A 22,096-nucleotide genomic window follows, 5' to 3' on the forward strand; every position below is an offset into this window, starting at 1 on the left:
TCAGTCCCATGTCTGAGCGGGGGATGGAACAGGAGGCACCCCAGAGAAGCACAAAGTTAACACACACATATATATGTATATATATATATACACACACACATATATATATATGGCCTTGGAGCTTCAGAACTCTGAATTGACAAAGTGTTGGAATGGTTCTTTGCTTCAGGGCTCTTGAGCTTCAGCAGTATCTCTAAGACCACTTGCACTCTCATCACCCTCACTGACAGGCAAGAGAATCTGAGATGGAAAGGAAGGAGGGAACAAAGGCATCAAAATAAGATTTATTATTTAGAACTGAGGTTTGAAAGAGACAGACATGGCAGATAACAGTGAAACAAAATGCCAGGCTCCAGCTGCAAGAAAGGATGGTACTGAAAGGCTTAGGGGCAAATAGAAATTGCTATTTCTCTGGTATCAAAAACAAGAGAGTGAAAAGGTCAGAACGTCGTGGTCTGAACTGTCTGAGGGGGACGTGACCAAGGCCCTTGGGTGCAGAGCACAGCAAAGGAGGTGGAAGAGTTTGGGGCCCAAGGGGAACAGCACGGGCAGCACCCTCCCCCTCCCCAGGGACAGGGCCAGAACCATCCTTCTAAAAACCAGTTGAGTAGTCCTTTATAATAAATGATTGCTGATGAGATTATTGCTACAAACTACTTTGTACGTCACCTCAAACCAGGAGACAGCTGAAACCCATCATCAGTGAGTCAAGGAAAAGAAAACTCCAACTACATAATTTTAGCTCATTGAAGGCACTTTAAAGTCTTTTAAAAATTGCTCCAATTACCGACTCGTCTGTAGAAGGATTTTTGTCTTAAAATTAGAAGTGAATCAAGAACTGTATTTAACTCTGGCAAGAAAACATGGCCGGTCTATAAGAAAGAGGCAAAAAGGAAAGTGACAAGTACAAACTTACTCTCTGGTGAAGGCTCTGTAAGTTTCTTTAGTTGACTTAAGCAGATTTAAAATAGCGTATTATCTCCCGTGTGAGAAATTTAAATGAAATAGGAACTTATCTTCCTTGTACAAGAATCTCAACATACATGCCTGGCTTATCTTTTGGGAAATTACTTAAAATACAATTAATTGTGTGAAACAAAAAGAATTTGAGGAGTGTCTCCTCCTCCTCTCTCTTTTCCAGCCACTGCTCAGGGGAACCTGGCTCACAACAGAAGGGAACAATTTGGAACAAAATCCTTTTCCCCAAAAATAATTCTCCTTTATTTTTTTATTATTATGTTTTTTGCATAACATTTTTGTATTTCCAACTATAAATAAAAAAAAAAAAAGATTAGAAAGAAGTTACAAAATTGCGTCAAACAGACCAGAACGGCACAGAATTCCTCACACATGATAAATCACTTCCCATCTTCCTCCTCCTCCTCCTTTGCTGTGGCAGGGCCTCGCGCTTGGCACGGCAGCTGAGGGGGCCACGTGTCAATTGCTGATGGTCTCGTTTTCAGAATCTAAAACAAAAAAAAAAATCCAGACATGGATTTCACATAGAGAAAAAGCCAAATAACACCCAAAAGGGCCACATGGCCCCACGGACCCGCGGAAGATACTCCTGCCAGAGTGCACCAGCCCCTGAGCGTGGGGGCTCCGGGGACACAGGAATGGAAACCCTCCATGAACATCTCATGGTAACACCACGGGAACTCTGCTGACCCGCCTCGCACCGAAAGCCTGGATGCAGAAACGTGGCTGGGTTGGGGCAGACCCCGGGCACCCCGGGGAGTCACCGAGAGCCTGGACCCTGGCGGGGTCAGAGCTCATCTCCTGGAGGCTGGAGCAGGGAATGGCAGCAGAGGCTCCTGCAGCCAGGCGGGTGTGTGGGGCTGTCCCTGGGCATGGGGAGGGGGCCGGGGTGAGGCTGGGGGCACAGCCTGCACAGCCGCTCCCGGCAGGGCCCAGGCCTGACTCCCTTGTCTGACAGAAATGGAGCCAAGACCAGGATCCCCCTCCCTGGGAAGCAGGGGTGCCATGCTCCATGCCAGCAGGACACAAGGCAGGGGTGGGATCCAGCAGCCTCCATCCTCCTCTGCAAACAACCAGGCAAGACGGCTGCTGGACACGAGAGCACAGAGCTGCGGAGCAGCTTGCAACGACAGTGCCAGGACAACATGCGGTGAGGGTGTGGACAGCAGAGCTAGAGCAGCAGCAACACAGGGTGCTACCACGCATCCCTTGGGACATGCCCCATCACTATGTGCCCACCAGGACACACGGCTGTGCTGGTGACACGCTCGCCATGACATGCACCAAAGCCCTTCGCTCTACGGCATGGAACCATGCAGGCTGGTTTGGATCTGCAAGCACAGAGGGGTTCATACAGCACCCAGGTTGCTAGATACTTTCAGAAGAAATGCAGAGAGTCTTTTAGAAGGCAAGGAGGGCAAGGGACATCAGGGAAAGCTCAGTATGCAAGCAGATGTCATCTGGGCTTGGCATAGCTCCTCCTGATGGGTCTCCACTGTTTTAGGCTTTGCTTTCATTACATGTGGTGCCAGTTTCCTCCCTCCTGTATTTCTTGCTCTGCCCTTGCTTGTAGGAAGAACTGCTTTTAAGGGATGTCAAATCATGTCTCGATCACAATTCCTTCCCCCAGTTTCTGATCCACATCCCTTCTGTAGATCCACCTGAATCCACCACTGTTCTCAACATCTGCCTGCTGCTGGTAACCAGTGTTTGGCACGGAAGTTCATCCAGGAAAACAAAATAAGGCAAAATGAACTATTCTGCAGGTACCTTTTTTTTGGTATTTATGTCAGATCTAAGGAAAACCTGTTTGAGAAAGACCGGCAGCCGGTTCTCTCCTCAAATTTCCCTTGTTTTTACAAAACCCTTAATATCTCAGAAAAGCTACAACAGACAAAATGTCCCCAGAAGAGTGGCTGAGGAGGCTCTCCCCATGCACATCCTCTCACCAGAAGCTCTCCAAGAGCAATGGTGGCATCGCTGCACTCAGTGGTGCCTCAGGAACGTGAGGGGAGCTTCTTCTGAGGGAAAATAATAAAACAACCCTCTTAACTTTTCCTTCTACCTTGGTAGTGTGTGAACAGCACAACACACTAAACATACGCTGTGAATCCACCCAGCAGTACTACATCAAAAGAAATTAATCTAAGCTTCACTTGCTCACCAGACTTAGAAGAACCAAGAACTTGCCACAAGAATGTCACTGTTATAGCAGATATCTATCACTGCAAAAAAAACCCCAACAAACCACAAACAAAAAAGTAAAAAGGACCAGGTAATTTACAGAAGCTGCTGCCTCCTGGTACAAGCTTGACTCTCAGATGAGTCAGTGACAAGTAATCTATTTACCGACACAGCTAACGTCAGCATGGCCGTACATCCACTTCCCTCTGAGCAACAAATTATTTCATAATGCAGAAATTTGTAACCTGACAGCTCCTAAAATCCATTTCATTATGTCACACTTCTGGAGCTTCTCTGTGTTAACAGAAGAACCAGCTCAGTCAGGGCTGGAACATCCCCTTCCTGCTTTATCTGTCCGGACGGCTCCACAAATAGACCCACCATCAAAGAGCAAGTGCCACCCAGGCAAAAGTCACCAACATGTTTCAGTCCCAACACAATTCCCATCTCATCAATGGCTCATTTCAGGAGTATATAGACAAGAAAATAATTGTGTTTGCCCGGTTCCTTTAGAAAAAAAACATCACAAGGATCAGCACAGCAGAGAGCTTGCCCAAATGCTCAACAGAAGCTCAGCCTACCTGAGCACCAGCCAACCACAGACCAACACCACAGGTCAAAGAAGTGCTCCTCAAGGCTTCAATCCATCATCAGTTGTACAGCAAGGAATCCCATGCCATTATGGTTTTGTTGTTTTATAATTCAATTCCATAGCAATATCTTAATCTATCAGTGACAGCAAAGAGCACATGAACCTGCTTGTGTACTCTGCAGAGAGACCTTGCCCACGTTCAGCCACCACACACCCCTCCAGCACTGCTATCCTCCTCCTCAAGAGTACCAGAAGTCGGGGGCTGGGAAGGGCCAGCAAGGAACCAGAGAATGGAGGGAATCCTTACTAAGACATTCAAAAGTCATTAAATATTTCAATTGTGACTTCTGTCTCCAAGCCAACATTTTCAACAGCATCTACTGAAAGCTGAGGTGAGGGCTGGTTGGCAGAAAGGCAGAACACTATGTAGGCTTTTACCATATTAATGACCATTCAAGACATTGGTCTTACTCAAAAACACTTGGACCCTTTGCTTCATTAGGGGGGACCCGGGGAAAACCATGCTGAAGTCAAATTATTTCAGAACAGAGACTTGAGATTACAACCCTCCCAAGGGAAGTTCCAAAGAACGTAGGGGGACAGATGTTCTTCCAGCTCAAACATGCACTTACTGAACAATACTGACATGGCCCTACCAATCCACCATTGGGCTGGGCTGGAAAAATCCTGCATCTTCTTGGAATTGAAAATAGTACATGGGGACCACAAAAGCAATTCTTGAAGGGAAACAGCAACAAAGCCAAGTTAAACTAATGACTGATTCTAAAGTATTAGAGATTTCCTTCCACAAATACCAAATGGCAAAAACTTCAGCTTGATTGAGAAATTTATTTCAGAAATGCTATCATTTAGCATGAGAATGCCCTGCTCCTGAACATGAATCTGTAGAAGCAAAGAAACTGACACACTTAGCTTATTCAAAACCTCATCTTGTCTTGGATACCAGCCAATGTCAAATACTTGCAAGAAAAGTGAAAGAGTTATACAGTAGAGAGCAAAAAGGGAGCACTTGGAGGACGTGTAAATTGACAGTTCAGTAATATTTCCTCTTTAAAGTTGTGGAATAAAGACCAGGGTGAATCATATGAAGAAACTGCAAGAGACAATTCTGCATCATAAAAACATCCATGTCAGGGAGGCTGAATCAGGGTTTGCAGAAAAGCCTTAAGCTGCTCAATTGTTTCTCCTCATCATCTCCTGCTCCCCACTTTGCCCCCCGTGGCAGTAGCTCTCCTCCTGCCCACCCGGCTCCATGTGAACTGGGGATGGGGTGGGAAAGCAGGATATCAGGCACTTGGATCCTCCCCTGTGGCCTATGGCAATCAGGAAGCCAAATGTAGGGCAGATGGGCAATTTGGCACTTCCAAACTACTGGGTGTGCAACTTGGCAGTCCAAAACATTATTTCAATAAAAGAAAAACTCCTAAAACATCTAAAAGATTGAAAAGTAGGGGATCTGTAAATTTCCCCATCAGAACCTTATATTTAAAGCTGAGGATTGATCCGTACTGGCTTCACATGCGTCCTTACAGAGTAGTGCTGGGAAGGTCAGGAGGTGACAGAGCTACAGACACCGCTGCAGGCCTGCAACCAGCAGGTGAGGAATGCCACCCAGCTGGTTTGACCCTATTTGCTGCACATCAAAGCAATGTTCAGAGTTTGGAATAAAACTAATTCAGTTCTGGGATCTGCAGGGGAATGTCTTTTACAGGAGAGACCCACCACCTCCCGTGGTGCAGCACGGACCTCTTGGGTCCCTCTCACTCCTTTGCTCACAAAGTTGTCCCATTTATTTAAACTCATGTCACTTGCTTAATTGCCACCAAGGCTCCAAGCTTGCTCTGACATGATGGGCACAATGGAGGGTAACAAAACATAGTTTGAAGTGAACAGTTGGACAAAATGCAGCCAACACAGCTATCAAAAAATTAAAACAATGGATAGCAAGATGCAAACATCAGCCTCAGGGACCAATACCAGCTCAAGATGCAGTAGCTGCATGTAAGCCTGGCTCTCCTGGGCCTGCCCAGCATGGACACTCAGCACATGCAGCACAGCCCCAGCCTGGGACAGGCTCCCCCGCAGCGCACACAGCAGGAACGCAGAAGCAGGAGCACCAAGCCCTTCCTGTAGGCCCCCTCCTAAGTTCTCCTACACTAACAACCATGACTGCGAAGAAGGCGCTGGCATGGGGGCCAAATTTTGTCTTTCCTTCCTCACACTTGAATGATTCCAGGATCAAGGGAAAAGGGCTTCCCTACTGCTTTTCAGGGTTGAAGAGACAGTCCAAGCTTCTCTTTCATCACCTACCAAACACTAGCAGCATCCTCATGGGCACCACCAGCAATACTGAAGGTACCATCAGCTCAAAGGAACCCATTTCATGTCCCATTCCACTCTGTTTCACGGTGGCACAATGCCAGAAATGCTGCAGAGGGCAGAGGATTTTGAGCAACACGACCTGTGAGGTAGTTCTATGTGACTTCTGGAGCACCATGTCACTTCTACAGCAGCCAAGAGGTGAACCATGCCAGTTATGGGCAGAACCTGAGAACGAATGGAGGCACCACATCTGCTCCTTCTACACAAGTCAAGGAACAATAGTCTGGAAAACAAATGTAGAGTTACCTGGAAGAGCTGGGAATTGACACAATTCTATGTTTCAGAAAAACACTGGGTTTTTCACACAATTTTCAAGCACAAAATGTTTATTTTTCTTCTTTTTAATCTATACAATTTCTTGGGGTTTTTAGTGCCACTGACTTTGTCAGTATACAAGGGATGGACTATACAACAGGCAATAGTGACATAAACTGGAGGATTCAGTGCAAGCCGAAGGAAAACTGGTGTGAGAACATATTTTTCATGTTTGCTCATGAAGCATACAGACATGAATCTAACAAAAAAACCAAATAAATTAAAGATACATGTTACAGAGAACAGAAATCTCTTACTACAGTAAGTATTTTGTCCAGGCAGAAGAGACTCTGCATAATTGTCTATAAAATTCAATTCTAACTGAATTGATGGAATAATAGATTCAAAGGGTACAAACCAAATAATTTAGACAGATCGAATGCTCAGAGTACAATAGGACTATACAATTCACAGCTTGGCAGACACCTCTGCCCTTCAGCAGACAGTCTAAAATGCCACGGCAGCGCGAGGTGCCCCCCGAGGCAGGGACCCCGCTCCCCTGCCCCCCGACTTACCGTCGGCTGGCGGCGGCTCCTCCGGCGCCCCCGGGCCCAGAGGCGCAGGCTCAGTGCACAGCACAAGGGGCAAAAAAGCAACTTTCAGAGAGGTGGGAGGTGTCCACGCACCTAGAGCGCAAACTTCATGACAACTGATCGAGGAAATGAAGACAGAGAGAGGTTTTCAAGCAAAAGTGAGGCTCCAAAACTGAAGAATCAGACATGAAAACGAATCCCTTCCCGTTTTCAACCCGGGGGAGTGTGTCCAAGGCAGAACAGCCTTCCCCACCTCAGGTGCTCACAAGTGCTGTACTTACATGGCTCTTACACCATCCTGGAGATGTGTGCTCCAACAGTCAGCACTGCAGCTGGATTTTTTCACTTATGAAACATGCATGGATTTGAAATTTAACTCAGTGGTAAAAAAAATGTGATCTGCTTTGCTGCTGATCTAGAGGAAACCAGTATTTGCCTGCCTGTTAAATACATTGCTGTGCACAACAGCTTTACCAAAGACTGGGGAAAAGAAAGAACAGCACTGCCCAAAGCTATTGTCTGTCCTTTACGACTTACTCAGATCACTCTGCAAATGCTCCTGTTTTCAAATGTGCATTTCACTACTCCTTGTACAAACACAAACAATTTTTGATCAGCATCTCAAACAAACCTCACTGCACAATTGGTATTTTTTCAAAAGCTTCAGAAACAAGAATTCCACCCATGGATTAAAATAAAAGCATTTACAGCAGAATGTGAGTAATGAAGAACGTCGACTGTAAACCTTCAATATCTTTGCAAATAAAAAGAACTTCAACTCACAAGCAGACTGTAAATAAAATACACCTTTCAAATAATTTTACATCTCTTTCCAGCTGGAACTGAAAAGCTGAATTTCAAGGCACTGTACTCCTGCAGGGTTAGTACAATTTTCTAGTCATCAATTCAAGTACATCGACTAAGTGTAAAACACCAGAACACAACAGAATAATGTGTCTTCAGCGATGAAAGAGAAGCAAATATTGCCAAGGACAAGCAAGCTCTCTGGAGAGCCCAGGCCACAGCCAGTGCTGGATGTGGTGGATCCTGCCTCGCCCCACGGCCACAGCACCTCCCACCCAGCAGGTGGTTGGTTCCCTACAGCAGGTCCCCCCCAGCAGGTGGTTACCTCCGGCAGGGCAGCCGGGCGGGGGGCTGCAGCGGCACCGGGTAGAGCCGCAGGCAGGTGCTGCCCAGCGGCGAGAAGCGGGCGATGCCGGCACTGCCCAGGAACCGGGGCTGCGTGGCTCCCCACTGCTGCTGCTGCCAGCGCACCCCGTAAGCGGGCACGGGGACCACCCCCCTGTAGGGACAGAGGGGCATCACGTAGGGTGGCACCGTGCCCAGGGCAGGCCTGGGCACCGGCAGGGACGGCGAGGCTCCAGCAGCTCGTGCGGCGGGCACGGGGCGTGGCGCTGGGACAACCACCTTTGTCCCCAGTCCCCTTCTCACCGAATTAACCTACGGAGACAAAAATACAGACAGCGTGGCAGTTAGCTCCTCCTTCCCTGCCTGCATGTGGACATGCCCACCTGGGCCAGGACCAGGACTGCCTCCTCCTCTGGCACTTGGGGATGGCTTCTGTCTATTTCTTTTTTTATGTCTATTTTTTTTCTTTATTAAGCAACAAAAAAATTGGAAATTAGTAACAAAAGTTGCTAGCAGAGAATCATAGAATCATCAAGGTTGGAAGGGACCTTAAAGATCATCCAGTTCCAACCCCCCTGCCATGAGTAGGGAACCACTAGACCAGGTTACACAAAACCTCATCCATCCTGGCCTTAAAAACCTCCAGGGATGGGGCATCAACAGCCTCCCTGGGCAACCCATTCCAGTTCCTCACCACCCTTAGAGTGAAGAATTTCTTCCTAATATCTCACCTAAATCTCCGCTCTCTCAGTTTAAAACCATTACCCCTTGTCCTATCACTACCTTCTCTAATGAAAAGCCCCTCACCAGCTTTCATGGAGCCCCTTCAGGCACTGGAAGGTGCTCTAAGGTCTCCCTGGAGCCTTCTCTTCTCCAGGTGGAACAGCCCAAATTCTCTCAGCCTGTCTTCATGGCAGAGCTGCTACAAGGCCTTGGATCATCTTGGTGGCCTTTCTCTGGACCCTTTCCAACAGGTCTATACAAGGGGAAGCTCTCTGAATATCCCCTATTTATGGAGGCAGGAGGCATCACTGAAGAGACGAGAACTGGACGCCACACAAAACGCTCTGAAAAACCTCGTACTGTCTAATGGAACCCAAGTATCCTTTATGCCTGGTCTTGTGCATAAAAGTAGCTAAATTAAAACTAAATGCACAATTGAACCAAGTCACTAAAAAAGCCCAAATCCTGCAAACCCCACATTCTTGCAGCTATCCTTAAGTTTTAAGAATTCTAGCACTAAAGAGATTTTCCAGGGTGGTGATGGCAGCCGAGTCAGGGCAGAGCAGCAAGGACAGTGAGGGGGCTGCTCTGGCCTTGGGGCTGCTGGAACCACTGCCAGCTTTGTAGCTACAATTCTATGAACATCCACTTCAATTATTGAGGTTTTCATGCAGGGACAGAGAAATCTCTCCTTCCTCCATGACTGGATGGTGGAGCTTCCCAACCGTAGGCTCCATCATGCGCAACACTGCCCAGATGGGGTTTGCAGCATTGCGTTACGTTTTTAATTTCACAGAATTTACAACTTCCTCCTCCAGCTCCCACCAAACTAGGATCTATCCACAGAGTAAGAACAAATTCTATTATTTAAATCTGGACACTTCCTGCTAATTTGCTATTTCACATTAATTTGATAAAATTGGTATGAAGATGAAATTTCAGCAGAAAAAATGAATACATGTATAGGACCGAGTGGAACACTTACTCCCGGTTTCTGATTTTAGTATCTCTTCTCAATTAAAAACAGAAATGGCTGTGTCACTCTGGGATTTACTGCTTTGGGGCATTAATCCATGCTCTGAAGCAAATTTTAGAAAAATACAGCAACATCTGATATCCTTCTTTACTTCACTGTCTCCATCTCTAATTTGAAACACATCTGCTGGTGAGCATCAAACTAAGAGAAAGAGGTCCTTTGGTATAATTAATTTAACATCATTAATGTATAAATATCCACCAAAATTAACAGTAGAAACCAAAGAACAATAAACAGAGGAACTGAGGACACACTTATAAGAGCTGAAGACTTCTTCAACCTATCACTAGACCCATGTTTTAACACCCTTGACATAATCATTTCCACCAAACCAGACAGCGGTGAGTGGATGACAACGGATGCCTGTAAACATACCTGACCCAAGTATGTAGCTTCTTCTATAGGCCATAGGTTATATGGTAGCTTTGACAATGTCAGGTGACATTTTAACAAGCTGTCCTGTTTGCAAATGTGAACTTGAAAAGGCTCTTTTCAGCTCTTTTCATCCTCATTTAGAAAGCAAGAATAATACACACACATAGAAGAACATACACAAAAACATAAGTAAAAACGAAACTGGCAAAGGCTATGCCAGCTCAGACAAAAACTCTGCTCTTTGGACTGGTTTCTTTAATTCTCTACCTTGTCATGCCTCACCAAGCAAGCTCTGAAGTGCTACTTGAGTAATACTGATAGCTCCAGTACACTGAAAGTTGTGTTTGATGATGAACATCATAAATATTTAGAACAGATGAACCCAGGTAATTCTGCCAGGAAAGTTGCCCATACCTATCACACCTAATTCTGATATTGCAGGATTTAGAGCATTTTATTTCCAGCTCTATTTTGATGGCTACGCTACCAGCAGTACTGAAAACAGCAAACACCAACCTCCAAGAACCAATGAAACAAAACTGCCTGGATGACAGAACAGGGTCAGAGCTGGCTGCCAACACCAGCAGGGCAAGGATGCCAATACATCTTTTTTATCACCCTTTTCCAGTCTCCCCAAGCCCCAAGTTATCTGATGCTGCTGAAGACTGGTGTCTGGGTCCTCCATGCTCCTGGAAAGCTGTGCTGACATTCAGACCACAGAGGCAGCACTGAATAGATTCAATCACAGACTAACCCTATTTTTTTAATATTCTTCAGATCCAATGGAGACAGAAGAGACAGTAAAAGGTGTTCCTGGTCCTTCAGTCCCATTTCCACACCTGTGGCTCTCAGCACAGAGCCTGCTGCCCCACAGCCAGCTCCCCAAACCCCACGTATGACACACGGACACGTGGATGTTGCTGGTGGTGCCCAAAGCACCTTGCTAGTTTGTTCTGGTCAAGAAAAAAAGGGCTAAGAATCGTCACAGTTCCTATTTATGTCACTGACTGACACAGACCTGCACGCCTCACAGAAACCACCTTGTTAGAGACGTGGAACACGTTTACAGCTTTTTTTGGGTAACACTTATTTCTTTCAAACCCATGGAGCTATGTAAGAGCACGAAGAATAGAAAACATCTTTTTGGCAAGCCCTTTATTCCCAGGCATCTTCAAATAATACCTGTAACTACACAACATTCAGTATGCTTTACACACAATGCAGCACCCAGGAATGTTCCTTGACTGGTGGTCACCACAATTACCTATAAAAACTGATCATTTCATCATGACTTCAACACAGATGAGCACAAGAGAAATAACTATTATCAGGCAGTTTGACTTCAGTGCTTCCTAAAATCTCCTATTACATTTCAAATTACTGGCTATGAGAATCAATGTGTATTTCCGTGTTTAAATAAAACACTTGAAAAGGAACATTTCAGGGCACCTGTGACATAACTGGTTGCCCAAAGGTTCCCCCACAAACTTCTAATATGTATCAACCAGAATTTAAAGTCTTCCTTTCCATCCCAATTATTTGATTGCTTTCTACACTTCTGTTGACAAAGAGGAAGAAAACAACACCACTAGCTCTTAAATATACCACCAATTTCTCTTCTAAGTTGACTTCCAACCTTAAAGAGTAGCCTGCACTTAGTTAAAAAAAGGTACCAATAAGATAGGGTATTCACACGGGAAACAATTTGCTGATGGTGGTAGAAGCATCTCAGGAAAATATAACTCTGGAAAATTAGTCCTCTGTTTCCAGAGAAGACTCAAAACTGACCACACAACTACTCTGCACATTAATAACAATGGGTGGAGAGCAAGAGAAAATAAAACATTAACAAAATAAATAAAATGTGACCCCTAACCAATAAGGATTTCTTGTAATTTTCCTTTGGCCTAAGACACTGAAAAAAATACAAAATAATAATAGCGTAGAGAGGGGTCATCTGGTTTGATGCCACCTTTGTCATACCCTGTATAACAGGAGCCCCTGACTTTCACCCTGGGGAATTGCTCATCCCCTGCGTGGCCTCTGTGTGATGCCAGTTCCAGGGGATCTCAAACCAACAGAGCACCCTGGGACAACTCATCTCACTGCTACTCCTGATTAAAAACTCTTCCATGGAAACATCTCCCTGGCCAATAAACCCTAGAGAAAATGTAGAAGTGAAGGTATGAATTCTGCCTCCCTCCTGCCCCTCATTTCCCACCACTGCATGGGATCAACAACAGCATCTCCAAAACCACACCAACCAGTTGGAAGATATGAGACAACCTGCCCTAAGAGTTTCCTGCTAGTTTGTTCTGGTCAAGAAAAAAAGGGATAAGAATCATCACAGTTCCTATTATCTAGACTTCATTTCCAAGATAAAGCCTTATTACAACTTTCTCTGGTGGGCTGAAAATCTGTTCAATGCTCCTTATTCTTTTTCTGCAAAGGCATTTTTGTATTTGATCTAAAAGACAATGAAAAGATGGTGTTAATAGATGGACTGAAGAAGTCCCAACTGAGCTTTATACGCTCCCTGTTTGAAAGTAATTTTTTCCAACCTTCATGGGATTTCCTGAGTTACTTTTGTCTTTTCAAGATGTTACAGTTTGGGAGGCCCCAGCACAGAGTCAGACACCTCTAGAGAGGGTCCTTGGACCCTGAAAGACTGGAAGGGTCAGTATTCCCACCCACTCCCTGTCACAATCTATCAAAGCCAGGAGAGCTGGAAGCTGGGCCCTTCTTCCCTCCTGCTCCTTTCTCCCTGCTGGGGCTGCTGCTGCTTCCTTGGACTTCCCAGGTGCTCGCTCCAGAATCCAGCTGCATCAGGTGCTGTGAGGAGCCGTGGACCTCTCCCCTGGAGCAGCCCTGCCTTTGCCATATCCCTGCCACCATCGAGATCGGTTCTGTATGGAGATACTTACCTGTTCTTCCCCCCCATGTTTTACCCTTTTATCTTGTGTTACAGTAAATTTGTTTCTAGTTTCAATTTCCAAAGTTTAAGTCTCTCTTCCTTATTCCCCTTCTGTCTTCCCTTGGGAGAGTGGAGGGGTGTAATAGAGAGCAATTCTGTCCTCTGGTTTTTGGGATTCACCTTTAACGCAGGATACAAGACCATTTGATGCAGTGGACTCAACAGCGATTCAGTGCAGGTACAACATCTCCCATGTAACTCATCACTCCACGAACTGATGCTACAGGTCACTTGTCTGGCTGTCCAAACCAGATCCTTTCACATAATTTCCTTCCTCCTCTTCTGGCTGTTTTTCTCCCAACATCATATAGCCCTCTCCTCCCTGAACTGCAGTTTCACCTTCAAGGTGAATTGCAGAAGATACAACCAGCAGAATGACAACAGCCCCTGAGCTGTTGTAGAAGTCTTTTAAATCGTATCTCCTGCCCTGTTTTCTATAATCTCTGATGCACACTGTCACCTCCGTGGTCAAAATACCTCAACACTAGCCATGCTGGGAAGCTCTGCCATCTACCTTGTCATCTTCTGCAGCCCACGTATCTCCGCAAGGACTTCAAAGCCACCCTGGGGGAGGTGGTGTGGGGCTGGCAGGGCCTCCAGCCAACTTACCCTTCCTAGGGACAAGGAATAATGTGAAATGAAGAGCAGGGAAACTCAAGCCCTCTGAGCTCTTGGTAAATTAGCTGTAAAATATTTCAACCAGGCTTGTTTAACTCCCTGAAATAACTGCCATCTTCTAGAAAGAAAGAAACTCTCTAAAATCAATGTATTAAGCCAGGGACACTCCTGTTCCTCTCACAGCAATATTCTACAAGCTCCACAGGCTTTGAAATAGAGACACCAAGACTGCAGAAGGGAAAATAAATAAATGTTAACGGATTATTTAAATAAGCAAACCAGCCACTCTCTTTCCCAGAGTTTCAAGTGGGCAGAACAGCCCCATGGAACACAAACTACTGCAGGAGTCTCACGGAAGATGACAACAAGCTGCAAAAAGCACATCAAATGAGAGTAAGAAGTGACGTGGAGCAAAATTTGGGCCCTCACCATGACTTTCTAGAAATCTTCAATTTACTAGGACTTGCTTTATTTTGGGAGAACTAATATAGGGTCTTCAGGAGACACTGTTGTTACTCCAGGATGGGCTTATACTGGTTAAACCATCACTGCACAGGCTTATTTACTCTCCATTTTCATTTACATAACACTGCTCAATAAATTTGCACAAATGCTTTTCCTTGGGCAATCAGTGACCTTTTGAGTTCCAAAACCAGCAGGTACCAAGTTAGAGGCCTTAGGGTGGTTCCTGCTGTCACATGTCTCACCACACGAACAGCTACAGAACCACCACTGCTGCAGACAAGCTTTTCTTTTCCTTCAGCATCCCAAAAAGGCAATGCTTTACTATCCAGACCTTGGGTGCTAGAGAGTTATCTTGTTTTTAAGGGATAACAAAGCAGCCCTTCATTGGTTTTGTTTTCACTGTTTCTTTACTTTTCAAATTCATTTGTTTTCCTCTCCTTCGGCTCAAGCTCCACTCTTCCAAAAAATATAATCTAGCAAAAATTTAGTCAAAGAATCATCTGACTGTGAGGTGGAAGAAAAGGGCTGGAAACCCAGACGAGGGTGGAACAAAATGATAAACTGGGATTCTGGATATATCTTCCTTCACTTTTGTGCCTGGCCCTGTACTATCCTCGTCCAAGAAAACAGGAACACAGACACAAATACAGGTTGCAATGTTTTTTCCTGCTACTGAGACTAAGAATGGGGGTGCTTCCAATTCCCATGTTGTTTAGTTTACTCTCACAGTATTGCTGCAGATGGTGTTTTCATGAGCCAGCCCCAGAGATGCCCAGGACAACAAGCACCAGTCAAACATGTCAAGTTGCCCTGTCTCAGCACATTACTCACTGCACTGCCACTCAAACAAAGGCTCACTACCACCACACCTCCAGCCCACCACTCTTCTGGCTAAGGAAGATGAGTCTTAAAAAAAGCTTTAGGAACAGCTAAAACTTCAGTTGAGCAACATATAGTTAACAGTATGAGCATTGCTGCATATTGCTGTTAAGAAGCAGTTTGCAATTAAAAATATATATATTTTATATATATATATATATATCCCTCAAAGTTACTTCAAAACACAAATTTAAAAAAATCTGGTTTAGTACTTAAAGAGATGGACATTTATAGGAAGCATCTATCTGAAGTAATTTTAGTCTATGTCCTCCTCCAAATCTGAGTTCTGCAAAGGCTGTCAGACACATAGCAAAAGGTATGTTCTTCAAGGAGTGCCACTTACTCCACATGTCTCGTTCTGTGTTTGCATGGGATTAGCCTTTGGCTCCATGTCTTGCCTTTTTTGGTTCTGCTTCAGTTGGTTTAAAGAAGGTTTTGTCTGTGCAGCTCCAACAGTTTTGCTTGTCCACTGGTCAACCAGCTTGTGAAGATCGTCTGTGAAGGTCCCTTTCTTGTTGTTACTGTTGTTGGCCTGAACCTGCAAGGTGGATTGTGGGAGGGGCTCAGGACACGTTGCAAGACTGTTTGTGGAGGATCCTAGAAAATCACACACAAAGAAAGTTGACAATGGCATCTCTGCATCACCACTTTGCTGCTCCAACAGTTTCTCATCTACTGCAATTTAAATGGTGGCTTTTCAGAATTTAACCCTCCCCCTCCTTACTACAGAACACCTTTGCTTAAAGAAATGGTCCAAGTCCAATGGGTCCATATTTTCCATCCCATTCTGTTACCTCAGCCAGTAGCTGTTGTGCCCAGAGCTTCTCTCCAGGTGACACTAATGACTAAGAGAGAAGAAATGATGGCCATGCCCATAACATGGACATCCCAAGGCTTACAGAGTCTCTTCAGAGGAGACCACCACCAGAGGGTGGGAGGCAGGATGTACTACTTGCTAAAACTGTATGCATGTAGAAAATGAATTTGCCATTTGTTTTACTTGCAAAGTTTACTGTCCTCCTGGAAAAATGTAATTGTCATATAGGTTACAAGTAGGGTTGGCTCCTACACCTCTCTAGGTGTTCCAGGAACCCACAACCTCTCGTGATCACGTCAGGACCGTCTACTCTGCCATGTGCATATTTCTTGGGGGAAAAAAAATCCCATCAGGACCCCAAATGTACAGAGGAAAGAGGACAGGAGGACATAGTGGGTGTGTGAGATTTTGAGACAAAGATAAAGATACAGAACTTTTGGCATAGGTAAAAGCAGACAGGAAGAGTGTTGACAGTTGCTTTCATACGTGCACTTATTTCTAGAAGAACTAGAAAAAACAACCTGTCCTTTTTTTTATATTGGTAACTACAAGTCTGACACAGCAAGATGGGCTGGGAACAGCAACTGAAGGTGCCTGAATTTGACCTCAGCAGAAAATATCAAGGAACTTTTTGGCTAACAGATATAGCTAAAGATTTGAAATAAAGACCATCTCTCCAAGCAAAAAGTTCATAGAACTGTAGTAAAATTATTATATGAGCAAACATGAACACTGAGTCTTCCTGTTCGTGTTAATCAGTTACCAGCCATTGAAAGAGAGTAACCTAATTAGTCCTGTGGTTATATAAAATACATTAATAACCTTTAAATGATCATGCATTCAACCTGTAACATAACTTCTACATGAATACTGCTCATTGCCTTTTCCTTTGCTTGGGGGAAAGGGACCAGTGAGAAAAACGAGAATTTTGACAGGACAGCTCTTCAATTAGTGCTTAATATTTCATGCAGCTTCAACAGGAACAAGATGGTTTTAAGCCATAAATTCCTCCAGCAGAGAACTGCAGTCATATAAAGGTGAGTATTTCAGGAAGACAAACACAGAACCCAGTTTCTGGCCACATGCGTGCATGGTCCCACACACACCCCACAACTGTCTTGCAGCATGCGTGGTTCCCAAGACATCACAGCACATGCATTGGTATCAAAGTATCACAATTTATACAGGCTAATTTCATATAAGTGCATCAGCTCTACTTGTTAAAACAACTAGCTTTTAGTAAATAAATAAATAAATAAATAAATAAATAAATGAAAGCCAAAAACATCCCATGCTATGAAGGAAATACTGAGAAACAGAAACAGGATAGTTACTACTACTGTGATCTTTGCCTAGACATAGTCGTTTCAAGGTGGACCCTACAAGGTAAAACAATACAAGACACACAGAATTAGGTAAGACTAAACACAACCAATCTGATGGACAAGCTTCTGTACTTTTAAGCAATCAAAAAGTAGTTATTATGCAAGAAAGGACAGACAAAGTCAGCAGTTCAGGTGAGTCAAGAAGTCTAAATAACTGGACAGCTCAAACCTTTCTTAATGTGCAGCCATTCAGAAGCTTTGAAAAGTACAATAGCATGCCAAAGCAAGGTGTACTGACTTACAGATGCATTTATTTGGGTTTTTTGTTTTATTTTGGGTTGATTTGTTTTTCTTTTTTTTGACTTGCCTTGGCTTCCTAATAGGAGGTTTTGATTCCTACTCTATTTATGCAGAAAATGATGTCAAATTCAGTTTGTGATAGGAGGCCAAAAATGCTTTCAGGAACAAGTCAAGCTAGTCTGGCTGCAAAGACAAACTGTACAACAACCCTAAAGTCCTGTTTTACAAGTCCAAAAAGATACATTGTTCTGCAGGTCTGAGGCCAATTGTTTCCAAATACTTTATTAGTAGGATTTGTGTCTAAATGTGAGATTCTGAACTTCAATTGAAAGTAACCGTGCACGCGTTTCGTTTATGCTTTGTCCAAGTGCAGAAAAATAATCCAGCAGAGTAGCTGAGTTTTCATTTAACCAAACTACAAAAACATTGGTTTTGTCATTATCATCTTGTTACATCCTTCATCATTATTTTATCACATATTCTGTTGGATAGATAGCTGGAGTGTCAGAAGCGTACTGAGAACCCGCCTTGACTGTCAGATCTTGCCAGACATAAGCACCATTTCTATTTGAGTGCCAAATTTCCTGAAAGGTATTTTGGACTTGGTAAGAAGAATATCATTATGGTATGGGAGGAGATGAATACCTGACATGGGGCATGGCACATTTATTGTGAAGAAGCACTTGAAAACATGAGCAAACTCAGAGAGTGGGGCAAAAAGCAAGATACAAGATGGATGTGCTTTTTCTCTACAGCAAACCAGTGTCCATATTTTATGTTACTGTGCCAGAAATGCAGCTTTAATCTTAAAGACTGTAGGTCCAGGTTGACATAGGCTCTGAATGAGTCTTCAAAGGAGAAAGAGACATCAGTCAGAGACTGAGGAAGAGAAAGTAAAGGAAAAAGGAAGGAAAAAAAGAGAGAAGAAATGTTTGTGTTTTGATGTCGGGTGCATGAGGAGGAATAGGAGGATTGCTTTGAAGGATTTTCTTATTATTTCATATAGTTTAATGAGGTTTCTATGCCAGGGAAATCAGAAGGACATGACTTCAGTAGCATCTTATGTAAGCATGAGTAAGTTTAATTTCTCATCGCAAAGCCTCGATAACAGATACAAGTCACATTGACAGCTGAGCTTTGTATTCTTATTTTTTCCCCTCAGATACACCTTACCTTGCCTGTCTCTTCAAGTCACCTAGCAACCCAGTGGCAGCAATACTAGAATGCCATTTTCTCACTGCAGCAGTAGGCAGTGTTTGGCACAACATGTACGCAAATGAAAAGCAACTGCCTGCGAAAAATAAAAGCAGGCAGCTGACTACAATACATGCTCAACTGTGTGTAAAAAGTTTAATGAACAACCCCTTGGCTTCCTGAAAACCCGGTCATGAGCTCCCATGCACCTTGGGTGCCAAAGCAAACCTGGGGTCCCCGGCCAGGTAGGGAAGAGACAGATAACAGTGATAGTTCACAAATTCACCAAATGCCCCCAGGAGTGGAGCCAGCATTCAGGAAAACAAGACAGGAGAGTCAGTCACCAAAAAAGAGCTATTTCACCCAAACAGTATCACCTCAGCATGGTGCTTGGGAAATGAGGAACGTTATCTAAGTGGTGATACTGCCTGAAGCAGGGACTGACAATTGTCAGCTACAATGGGTTTTAAGTTCAAATTAAATTTAAAAATGCACTTAGTAAACCTAATTCACCAGATTAATTGTACTACCTCCAAATCAAGGTGTTTAACAGCTGTAAAAGTTATGGAGATGAATAATTAAGATTTAATCTAAGACTGCAAAAGTTCAGTGAAGTGTTTTACCTCCAATTCCAGATTTCTTATCTGAGAAATTAAGTAGCTATTATATCACACAGGACAGAAAAGAGCCACTGTGCCATATTTGCAACTTAGCAGCTGCCAAAAAGTTTGGAAACGAAAAGAAAATTGGAATGGCAATTAATTGTTAGACCATTTCCAGGACTGCATATGCACATACAATATATTCATTACTGTAGACCTGACAAAAATCACTTTACACAAGATTTCAAGTCTGAGCCAAATAGATCTTTTAAAAATTCCACTCATGATCAACCCAAACCCTTCCCAGAGTTTAATTGTCCTTGCAACCCAGGGAAGGAGCTCAGGCTACAAATTATGCTGAAGGCCATCGCAATTGTTTTGTTCCATGCAAGTGCAAATGCTAAGTCAGTATCGGACATGGGGATCAGATCACAAAACTGCTCTGGGAGAACACTGTGAAAGTGTTCAACTTTGATGGATCTTGCAACCAGGGTGAAATATTTAGTAAAACTATCTTTAATCATAGAATCATCGAGGTTGGAAGGGACCTTAAAGATCATCAAGTTCCAACCCCCCTGCCATGAGCAGAAAACCACTAGACCAGGTTACACAAAACCTCATCCAACCTGGCCTTAAAAACCTCCAGGGATGGGGCATCAACAACCTCCCTGGGCAACCCATCCCAGTTCCTCACCACCCTTAGAGTGAAGGATTTCTTCCTAATATCTAACCTAAATTTCCCCTCTCTCAGTTTAAAACCGTTACCCCTTGTCCTGTCACTATCTTCTCTGATGAAAAGCCCGTCCCCGGCTTTCCTGTAGGCCCCCTTCAAGTACTGGAAGGTGCTCTAAGGTCTTCTGTACATTTATTTTTAGCAGCGTGCTGCTAATTTATCTGCTAAAACAGCAAAGGCCTCACATGGGAGCAGCTCAGCTCCCCTAAGAGCTGCTCTTCCTTCATCAAACATACAGATTCAGCGTATTTCTTAAAATCCACCACAACCTTTCCCAACAGTTCTCAAATAAACAAAAAAATCACAGAGCAACCTGGACTTGTGGAACAGCCCCAGCACCCTGACCAGCCTCAAGCTGCCCACACTGGGCAGTCCCATCCCATGAAAGATGCACAGCTGGTTAGCACCTAGTCCCAATGCTGGGCTCTGCCTGCATGCTGGCTCAACCATGTCCCCTCCAGAGGGGAAGGAGCATGAGCCAGCTGGCATTCCCATTCCCATCATCATCATCTAGCACTATTTTTCCTGAAGCCTATGGCCCCAGCTTCTCCCTACCACCTGGCTGGAATCACCATCCATCCATCCTTCCAGCAGCAGTGCCAGCCACTCTTGGGGAATGATGGGGCCACACCAAGCCCATCTTCATCCCTTCACACACACACTACCAACCTGTTAGACTCACTGGGAAAAGCAGCTCAGCCAACCTCTTACCCCACCCAAACCTACCAGCTGTGGCAAACTGTCTAGCAGCCTAATGACAGGCAGTGTGTGAAAGGAAGCTGCACGCTTGGACTTTACGGAAGCTTCAGGGTTAAGTTAGGTTAAGGATTAAGTTAAGATGGACTGAGACTCAGTCCATCTCCTGGAATGACTCAGAAACGGGGGAGTGCAAACCTCCTCTCCAAACACTTCGCCCAGAAGATATGGAGAAGAGAGCATATGGGCTGAGAACAGAAAGCAATTAGTCGTGCTGAGTTATTTAAGCATGGGGAGAATTCACGATTGGAAGGATTTACATATTCCCTTGGTTTCGTTCACAATATCCATGCACCCAAACATTTTTAGTATGCTGGATTTTAATCACCATCTCCCAGTCTTTTTTGCATCCTACTGGATAGCAACTCTGTGAAAGATTAAGGAAACAACTTCTGGGAATTACACGTGCAGAGGAAGAAAATACAATGTCCATTATAATAGCAAATGGGGAAATTTGTGAGCTGAGAATTCCCCTCAGGGTCTCAGAAAAAAATCCCTGCATGCAAAATTGTCTCATGACTTTAACAGTCATTAAAAACTTGCATAGTAATAAACTCAGTATGCTGAGCAGTAAACATCAGTCCTCAAGAACTTGAGTGCTTGGACTTTCAGGGACCTCAAACAACAGAAAAAAAATCACTATTATTTTTAAAAATAGTTTATTCATAAAATTAGGAGTGTATTTGAGTGGTCTTGTGCCTTTGATCTGTACCACTTGGATAATGATAAGCAATGTAGAACTTCAATGGGAGATCTGATATTAATGCAAATGAACAGTTAGTTAGCCAAACATTTTCTCAAGAACATTATTAGCCTTTCTAATATTATGTGTAAGTGGCCTATAGTACCTGTTCAGCACAACATATCTTTATTGTACAAGCAAAATCTGTTTGCCTAAAAAGCAGCATATATGATTGGGTAAAAAGGCCTTAATTTTTTAATTAAATAGCTTGATATCATTTGGTTGAATTGCCAATTACTTTAGAAGTCATACAAATAGGGTACAAATAACAGGTGCACAATTATTTGAAACAAAAAATACTGGATCCTAGCAATCCATTTCAATGTATCAGCTGAAAATCTGATATTGCTTTTTACTTTTTTATGTTTTGATGAACTGCTAATTGACTTCATCTTGGAGGTCA

The 22,096-nt window shown here is 43.9% G+C and overlaps 1 protein-coding gene across 9 annotated transcripts in view; it reads right to left on the reverse strand.

Annotated features, from left to right (window-relative positions):
- Positions 1-269: 269 nt before the first annotated feature.
- Positions 270-22,096, reverse strand: part of WNK2 (WNK lysine deficient protein kinase 2) — a 115,549-nt gene continuing 93,722 nt past the window's right edge. For 6 of the 9 annotated variants that reach the window (XM_051627737.1, XM_051627735.1, XM_051627741.1 and 3 more), the window contains 3 exons: positions 17,376-17,420; positions 15,568-15,821; positions 6,466-8,466 (listed from right to left, as the gene is read on the reverse strand). In XM_051627737.1, coding sequence (XP_051483697.1) covers positions 8,131-8,466; positions 15,568-15,821; positions 17,376-17,420 — 635 coding nt within the window. In that variant the 3' untranslated portion in view covers positions 6,466-8,130. Of the gene's footprint in view, positions 1,467-6,465; positions 8,467-15,567; positions 15,822-17,375; positions 17,421-22,096 lie in introns of those variants that run through there. The other 3 variants (XM_051627740.1, XM_051627742.1, XM_051627738.1) reach the window with 3 other exon arrangements.

Source organism: Apus apus, chromosome 9, assembly GCF_020740795.1.
Source record: "Apus apus isolate bApuApu2 chromosome 9, bApuApu2.pri.cur, whole genome shotgun sequence".
Lineage (NCBI taxonomy): Eukaryota > Metazoa > Chordata > Aves > Apodiformes > Apodidae > Apus > Apus apus.